Source organism: Carica papaya, chromosome 5 (genome assembly GCF_054855325.1).
Source record: "Carica papaya isolate Zhongbai chromosome 5, ASM5485532v1, whole genome shotgun sequence".
Lineage (NCBI taxonomy): Eukaryota > Viridiplantae > Streptophyta > Magnoliopsida > Brassicales > Caricaceae > Carica > Carica papaya.
The window spans coordinates 38,058,378-38,067,900 of record NC_142313.1 but is presented as its reverse complement, the minus strand read 5'-3'; the positions used below and the strand labels follow the sequence as shown (position 1 = coordinate 38,067,900).

The 9,523-nt window shown below is 36.8% G+C and overlaps 1 protein-coding gene across 3 annotated transcripts; it reads right to left on the bottom strand.

Annotated features, from left to right (window-relative positions):
* Nucleotides 1–3,859: 3,859 nt before the first annotated feature.
* LOC110807991 (uncharacterized) lies at nucleotides 3,860–6,565 on the bottom strand. Of its 3 annotated transcripts, none has more exons than XM_022033317.2 (3): nucleotides 6,062–6,565; nucleotides 5,751–5,853; nucleotides 3,860–4,200 (listed from the first exon to the last, which is right to left on the bottom strand). In XM_022033317.2, the coding sequence occupies exons 1-2, from the start codon at nucleotides 6,438–6,440 to the stop codon at nucleotides 5,780–5,782; spliced, it is 453 nt and encodes a 150-aa protein (XP_021889009.1). In that variant the 5' UTR covers nucleotides 6,441–6,565; the 3' UTR covers nucleotides 3,860–4,200; nucleotides 5,751–5,779. The 3 variants fall into 3 exon arrangements, with proteins under 3 accessions (XP_021889009.1, XP_021889008.1, XP_021889007.1); XM_022033316.2 differs by having other exon boundaries at nucleotides 3,860–4,180; XM_022033315.2 differs by having other exon boundaries at nucleotides 3,860–4,210; nucleotides 6,062–6,564.
* Nucleotides 6,566–9,523: the final 2,958 nt, after the last annotated feature.

Here is a 9,523-nt window from a genome sequence, read left to right as displayed (position 1 = left end):
CCTTCAACGAACCTGCGGTAATAACCTGCCATTCCCACGAAGCTGCGGATTTCTTTAACTGATGTCAGCTTCTCCCAGCCAAGTACCACTTCAACCTTTTCGAGATTCACTGATACCCCTTCCTTCGATATGATGTATCCTAGGAAGGCGGTCTGCTCAAGCCAGAATCCACACTTACTCAATTTTGCATATAACTTCTTGTTTCTAAGGACCTGCAAAACTTGGGCAAGATGGTGAGCATGTTCTTCTCTACTTTTTGAGTAGACTAAGATGTCATCAATGAATACGATAACAAATTGATCCAAGAACTCTATGAAGACCCTATTCATCAGATTCATAAAGATTGTCGGGGTATTGGTTAGCCCAAATGGCATGACCAGAAACTCATAGTGTCCGTACCTGGTTCGGAAGGCCGTCTTGGGGATGTCTTCTGTTCTTATCTTCACCTTATGGTAACCTGATCGTAGGTCTATTGTAGAAAAGACCTGTGCACCCTGCAACTGGTCGAAGAGGTCATCAATCCGGGGAAAGGGATATTTGTTCTTGATCGTAACCTTGTTCAATCATCTTTAATCAATGCACAGTCTCAACGTTCCATCTCTCTTCCTTGCAAAAGTGACTCCGGCACCCCAATGGGACACACTGTGTCTAATAAAACCACTGTCTTGCAATTCAGTGATCTGTTTCCTCAGCTCTTCCATCTCAATGCGGCTTATGCGGTAAGGAGTAACCGAAATGGGTTGGGTACCTGCCTGTAGGTCTATAGTGAACTCGACTTCCCTGTCCACTGGCAAACCGGATAGCTTGTCCAGAAACACATCTGGGAAGTCTCGGACTACCGGAATCTCTTGAATACAAATTTCCTTCTTGGGCTTGCCTAGTCAGAGAAAATAGCAAGATTAAGGCACTAGAAGTTAAGAAAACTTGTCATCAAGGAATAAGTACTAAATAATTTTATTAATTTATAAATGGCTCATCGTTATGAGGATTAAATACAACTTTCTTGTTAAAGCAATCTATGGTGGCGTGATACGCCGCTAACCAATCCATTCCTAAGATTATATCAAAATCTCCCGTGTCTAACCCTATCAGGTCTACACTCAGTTTCCTATTTGCTATCTCAACGGCACAAGCCCTGTAGATAACTTTTCCTAGTAGTGTTTCACCTCCGGTAGTAGACACACATAACAATGAATCAAGTTTATTAGGTGATATATTAATTTTGGAAGTAAAAACATGTGAAACAAAGGAATGCGATGCACCAGTGTCAAATAAAACATGAGCAATATGGTCACAGAGAGTATACATACCCTGTACCACATCCGGGTCAGCGTCGGCATCCTGCTGGGTAAGGTTGTAAGCTCTGCCCTGGATAGGAGGCCTTTCTTGATTCTGGTTCCTCGGGCATTCTCTTGCATAATGCTGGGCACTGCCACATATGCAACAAGTGTTGTTGAGGCGGTAACAAGGTCGATCCCCGTGATCTCTGCTGCAGTGCTGACAGATCTTCCCACGTGCTGCCCCTGGAGCCTGAGGAGGGGCCTGGATGGTTGGTTTGGGCCTCTTATTTGGTTGGGCAGACGCATTTCCCTAAATTTTTCTCCGAAAAACTAAAACGTACTACCGGTACCTGCACGTATCCCAAAAAATTTCAAATCAGACCTAAGGCCCCTTTTCGGCCAATATCGGAATTCTGGCGCAGGCGGCAGCGATCCGCCTCGGGTTGGCCGTTTTCGGCCGAATTCGGCCAAACTTGCATTGGTCCCTGCGATAAAACAACCCTAAGGCCCTCGGTGGGCCAAAAAATCACGAAAAATTGAGACTTACCGGTGGTGGTGCTCTCGGGTGCGGCGGCTCCTCCAATGTGAGTCGCGTTTTGATGTTTGGCTCTGATCAACCTGCAGAGAAAAGAACGTTGATCACAGTGGTATAAAATTTGCATCGAACAGAGGCCGGGAAGGGCCTCATCGGAGACAAAAACATAAGGAAGCCGCCGCGGCGCCGCCGGACTTCGGCGGGGTTTTCCGGCCGATTGGCTGGTGGTTTGGCTCCGGTTTGGCCATAGGTGGATTCAACATCGAAAAACGAGCCAGGGAGAGAAAATTTACCTCGATTGGCGGTTGAAAAATTCTCCGGTGCGGCGGCGGGTGGCGGCGGCCGGCTCCTTCGGCGTCTGGTTCTTCTTCTCCGGCGAGGCACTGGCAGCTAGGGTTTTGTGGTCAGGTGTGGGTAGGGTTATTTATACCCTTTGCCTTTTAATCTCAACCGTCTATCAAGATTAAATCTGGACCGTCCGATCGCGATTTATTTGAGATTAAATCTGGACTGTCCATCGCGATGCGATCTGGGCCGTCCGTGCGCACATTCGATCTGGGCTGTCCGTGCGTGCGGGAACGGATATGGGCCGTCCGATCGCGCGCACGCGGATCGCCCACGTGGCCCGTCCCTTGTCAGCGTTCCCTTGCCACGCGGCGTGTCCTGGTTGGCCGGGGCTGCTGACTGGGCTTCTTACGTGGCTGCTGACATAGCACAACTTTTTTAAATTGCGTTTTGACCCCCGATTTTCGATTTTCTTTTCAAAAATACCTTCATAATCTAAATTTTCACCATTTTTTCCCAAAATCAATTTTAATTAAATTCAAATAATAATTTTACCTAATTTTATCATTATTATTATTATTATTATTATTTTCATTAAATTAAATTAAATTAAAATCTAAAAAATTCAAATACAAAAAATAAAAATAATACAAAAAAGAATAATTTGGGTGTTACAATATAAGTGTATATAGTAGCAAAAATGTACCGTTTACCGATGGGATTCACTAAATGTGTCTGGTTTCGAAGTCCTTTTTACTTGCTTGTAATTTTTGTTGACATTTAATTATCGGTGGATGTGAGGTACTGCTGCTGAGTATAAATATGTATATATATATGTATATACATATATGTACATATTTACTTCATTTTAATTATAATTTTGTAATGTTTTGATTTGTTGATCACTCAATTCAATAACTATAAAGGGATATAGTGAATAATTCCAAAAAAGGAGGGTGTGACAACTTCTAAAAGCCTCCTAATAACAAAGGACAAAAATGGTACATAAAAATCAATATATATATATATATATAGGTAACAATGATAAATATATATATCTCTAAAATACCCATGTTCCTTAGCCCAAAGCCCATGTCTCAAACACACAGTAGCCATTTTGCATCTCATCAAGAAAGCAACACACTTTGTTCAACTAGTTCTGAAAAAATTATATTACTCCTTACTCTCATTTTTGCATTTTTTTTTAAAAGTTAATTAGATAATTTAATTAATTTTTGCATCTCATCAAATTTGAATTAAAATACTCAAAATAAACTGAGGATTTACTTCAATTTAAAGGTAATAATTATACAAAACGATATTTACAATTAGATACTATTTTAGAGCTATTCTAAATAAAATCTAAAAAATATAATCATCTTTATTTGCATTGATAAATACAGCACTTTCATTGTCTTCTTGTATTTTTATCAAATTTATATGGCCAAAATTTTATTGAATTAAAATTTTCATATTTTTAATATTAAACACAATTGAGACCTCCTTCAGAATAATTTAGATAGTTTGTTAAACAAAAATAATTTTAAGTAGAAAGAATAATATAAATAAAAGAATGAATAAAGAAAGGAATTTTAACAGAATTCTCCATTCCTGTAACTATTTTGAATGATCACCGTTTTTTTTTTCGCCTTATCTTCAAATTCCAAATTCAATTGGATATTTAATCCACACTTTAATCTTTCCCCTGAACAAACAGATTCTGCTATATACATAAAAACACCTCCTTGCAACTATGAAGTTGTAGTAAGCAAATTACCAGCCTTGAATAGATACATAGATATTTACATTAAAATGTTCCAAACTAAAAAATTGTAAAATACAAGTGAGATAACAACAATAAACAGCGCATCATAGCATACAGTTTGGGAACAAAGGCCTAAGTTATTTAACATCATCATAACATAGGTAGCCATACAGACGGACATTACAGGCAGCTGCTCTTTGGAAATAAGTCATGTCTGCCCTCTGGTAATCAGTTGCATCCATGCAGCTCTTCCAACCGACCTTGTATTATGGGTCTTTCAGTCAATGTGTTTTCCATCACTTCTGGTTTTTGCTTCTATAATGAAATTTACAAGTCTGGATGAGCCTGCGTTTTTCATTAGTCAATTGAAAACAAGTAATGGAAAGATCTACATCCCTTTAATTAAAAAGCAGTACCGGAAGTATTCTTTAACAATTCAAAAATCAATCCACATGGATTTTTTTTTTAAGATAACAGCAAAATCTAAGCAGAGCATTGAGGTATCAAATAAAACTTCTCAAGTGCACAAATAATTCAATTTACCGAGAGAAAACACCAATATGTTGAGTTAAGATATAAAACAAAGGCAAACCTATATGATCCAAGAGTTCCCCCTATTGGGATATGGTTCATTTAGAGGAAGTGAAAATATAAAAGACAAGTCTCACCATACCTGTAACAGAGACTGAGATGAAGAAAAATATGTTTCCAGAAAGGTTAAGAAAATTGGAAGTTTGGGTATGAATTCATGGTGGAAAGTATTTACACTTTGCAGGAGTTTGGGCTCATTTTCTTGAGGTTTACTGACTGATCGGTGGCTGCAATACAGGACTAAATTCCTGGAAGCTGGAAAATGGAAGACAAAGGCTTTGGGTTTTGGTGGGATATGGCTATACTACACACCACAAAGAGATCAAGGCTTCTAAGAGTGTAAGAACAGAAGAAGAAATTATTAGACTTGCATCTGTAGAGAGAATCTTGGGGTGGGTTATTTTGCCTGCTGGGAACAGAACCAAATGAAGCCTACAAGATACAAAGTAACCGATGAAGGAAAGACAACAAGCATGTGTTATATGTCTACAGCTCATTCATCAATGTGATTTGGTTGTTTTATCCTCACAATAAGTTTTCCTTTTAACATTTAAAATCATGGAAGCTCGATCATGTGAATGTCGTTAATCAGCTGGCTGCACTTTTAATCAGTGAAGAAGCTTGTCGGTTGGTTCCTTCAAGAAACTAGGTATTTTTAATATATAGCAATCCATTAAAATTAATAATAAGAAACTATAATGCAAAGAACTAAAAGACTAAAAATATTGTTCTCAACAACTTATGTAATGGTGCTTAGAGGAGTTGGATTTAAGGGACAGTTGAAATAAATGTTTACCATTAAAATAGATTTGGTTAGAATTGTCAATATAAAAATGGTAAGAGAAGATAGTTAAAAAAAATCCTCAAAATAAAGTTAGAAAAGTTAGAACTAACAAGATAAGGACCAGCGCCTTGCTGTAACCATGATCTCAATCTTGTTTTTATAAGGAAGCAACTTTAACTAACAAGATAAGGATCAGCGTGCTGCTGTACCTATGATTTCAATATTGTTTTTTATAAGGAAGCAACTTGGAAGTTCATTTCTTTACCACTCTCTCTAAGTAACTTCTGCAAGTATTTCACACCCTTTAGAAAAGACTATAGGCTTCTTCTCAAATTTACAAGAACCACAATTTTCAATCTCAAGTAAATAATTTCTCTCGCTAGAAACAATATGGTGGGAATTAATGGTTCAAAAATGATTCGATAAGGAATTCAATAAGCATCAGATGTACATGAACAAGTTGTTCTAAGTTTAAATAAGGAAAAGGGCATAAGATGATACTTCACATACCCCAGATGCCACTCTAATAAGAGCATGGTTCATCCTTCTTCATCCTCCGACCGAGGCACATTATTCAAAGTGGCCTCCATCTCTACCGGATGTGGATGAGTACCTGCAATCAAAGACGCGTAGATCGAGTCAGAAGTCAATATTCCAAAAGCAATCAAAATTTCGCATAAAATACTAATAGAATCATTCAAATAAAATTAATAAATGTCTTTATTCCCTCTCAGTTTGGATCTGAACATCGCATCCCAGATTCAACACTCAACATAACAAACATAAAGAGATTGCTGCAAAATTAAGAGAGAGAAACAGACCTTTGATGAAGTAATCGGAGGAAGGCCAGCCGCGGACGGTCGTGGTGGAGAGAGACTGGTCGGGAGTCAAAGGATTCGCGAGCTTCTCAACGAGCTGAGCGATGCCGTACGATTGGGATCGCGGGGGCGGGACCCAATAGGACGATCCAGGCAAGAAAGGGAGCCAATCGGGTGCAGAGCGGCGAACGATGATGCGGTGGATTGCGTCCTCGAGCTTGCGGAGGAGAGGATCGGAGGAGGCTTCGACGTCGGACGGATTGTCGGCGTGATTAGGGTTGTGTGTGGATTGGGCGCGGAGAGCAACGAGGCGAGAGGCGGTTGGACGTAGCGTTTTGGTTGGCCAATTACGCGTCAGGGAAAGAGAGAGAGAGCGAGCCATTAACGTTGCTGGTTGGGGTTTGGGAGATTCTTCTTCGCAGCCTACAGAGAGAGAGAGAGAATAGTTGTTGGGGAGGAGGTGGGTGGAAGAGTGGATAGAGCAGAGAGAAGAAATGAGAAGAAGAGTGTGAAGTAGATCAAAAAAAAAAATTAAATAATTTAATATTTAAATTAAAATTTTAAAAATTATTTTTATTATTTATTATAATATTTTTTTTATTACACTTTCTTAATTAATAATAATTGTTTTAACAAATCATTTTATATGCATTGTTAATGTTGCATTCATTTCTGGTTGGACTTCACAATTTTATGTTAAAAGAAAACAATATTATTATTTTTTAAACTTTTAAATTATTGTGAATTAAAATAACATACAAATATATATTTATTGTATATGAAAATTTTTATAAAAATAAAAACTGACTAATTTGACGGATACAAATTTAATCCAAGTGCAAGCCCAAAACCCTTAAGATTTGGATTTGTATGACTCCTCTTAATCCAAATCGACCTTCTCTCTTTTGCTCTAATTTTTTGAAATAGTTAGAATTCATGTATGCATTAGTAACCTTTTACTAAGAATACAAATATATAATTATTTGGTTAAATCATTGAATTTTTTATCATTCATGTTTGATGTGATTTAATTCTGTGCGTATCTTATCTATATTCTAAGAATATTTTATGTTTATCTTTGGGGATGTGTATTTATTCTGAAAGTATATTTTGTACATCCTGAAAAGTTTTGTGGGACAAAAATTCGCGTAATTTCTCTATTTAAAGGTTTATAACTCTATTAATGATGTATGTACTCTCTCATTCGACTATAGTGAAAAAAAAAATTTCTCGTTCTTATCCATAGATGTAGCTATAGCTGCCGAACCACGTTAAATTTTATATTTTTTTATTATTTACTATATTTTGTTGTGATTGTGTGCAGTATGAGAAGTGTCAAAGTTAGCTTAAAGAGAGAGAGAGAAGTTGTACAAATATGAGCTTATTAAATCCAAGAAAGACCAAAGAAGTTGAAGAGATATTGTCACTGTCTAAATCTGAAATGGCAACGATGTCTAGACTAAAGGCAACGACGCGACGACTTTCCAGTAGACGAAACCACAAACGACCTTAAGTGAACCAAATCATATATGGTCGGTTCATGCAGCAACTAGTGGTCCAGATATGAACAAGTGTCAAAAAAGACGGACCGCACATAGGGGAAGAGATATCTAACTCTCTAAGCAGCGAATCTAATCGGATATGGAAGAGGACAATCCTAAGAAAGGTTGAATGAAGTCGTCCGCGCACGAAATTAGAATAACAGAGAGGGTGACGTTGAGGTCACGTCTGGTCACATAATTTCACGAATTTGCTTTGTTTTTAAGCATTTTCTGGTGTAATTTCACAAAACCCGTATTGGATCTGAGGGCGTCGCGTATTCTGTAGAGATTGTCGGTCATAACGAACCAGATCATGTCTGGTCGATTCATGCAACACAAGTGGTCTGTTCGCGTAAGGTTGACTGGTAATGGTCCAGATCTGAACACAAATTAAAGAAAACGAACAGTGCGGAGAGGAAGAGATGTTCGACTCTATACGTGGTGAATTTGATCGGATATGCATGAGGACAATCTGGAGAGAGGCCATATGAAGCCATCCACATGCAACACCAAAAGGGCAAAGAGGGTGAAGTCAAAGTCATGACCAATCATGCAATTTTACGTATTTGAAACTTTTTTAATATTCTCAATACAATTTCATAAGACGCATACCGAATCTGAGTGCATCATATATTATGTGGAGATTGTCGGTCAAAACACGACATCACATGATCCCATCGACAACTCGTGTGACTTCAACAGTAACGCGAGTAACTTTAGCAGTGCGTGTGACTCTAGTGGTGCGTGTGACTCTAGCGGCGTGTGTGACTTCGATGGCGCATTTGGCTTCGGCAGTAATGCGTGCGACAATGGGTTTGACTCAGATAGTAGCACATGCTTTTTAGCTTCTAGAATCTATTTTTTAGTTCAAGATCTCTCTTACTAATACTAACTTGAATAAAAAAAAATTAGTAGATTAGTTCTGCCCAAAATAGAAATGAGTTAATGTTATGAACTTATGATTTATAATCTGATGATCGAGTAGATTACATAATTAATTAGTTAAAGTCATTCTTTTAAATTATTTTTTAAAAGATACAAATATGACTTAACTATTTTAATTTTTTTGGTTAAGAAATAAAAGAAAACTAGATGTTTGAAAAAAAAAATGCATAAAATAAAAGAATAAATTGTAAAGAAAAATATCAGGTACTAAATTATAACAAATGTCAAACTTTATGAACTAATTTAGTAAATTGTTCTTTATTTTTTCTCTAGTTTTATTAATTGGCAAGGAAATGCCTTCATGTTTTCTTTCGATAAGTAGATAAAAAACACATAAAACAATGGATGCGTCTACATAAAGAGAAGCGTGAGTCGTGTAAATGAAAAGCAAGAAAAACCATTGAAGAGGAGGCATGAATAAAAAGGTGAAACAAATTTATAAGTTAGAATCAAGCCATCACATAAACAACAAGTGAAACAAAGAAACATAGTTTGTGAAAATTGCTGAGATAACATATTATTACACCTTAATTTTGTCCAATCTAACAGAGGACATGGAATAGCTATCAAATTATCGTAGTTTTTCATTCTTGACATGAACACACTGCAGGCTCTGTCTTTATCTTCCTATACATTATTTAGGCCATTAGAGATGTTTAACACATTTAGAACACATTTTTTTATACTTGTATGTTTCTCTTTTTAAAAAAAGAATTTTGCCTTCAATGGTTATTGATTGTCTTTTTTTTTGTTTTATATTGTGCTATTTAATTAACCTAAAATAAGAATAATCCAAAACATAATTGAATTGAGCGTAAAGCTAGTTAACAAGGGTGCACAAAGATTTATATCAAATATGTCAATGTTTAAAAGTTTTTTTTTTAAAAAAAAAAAAGCTAGGAAGTTGATGTTTCACTTGTTATGGATGGGATATAGAGAATTGCTTTCGAGTGTTTATACTTGTCATGTTTTAATGGAA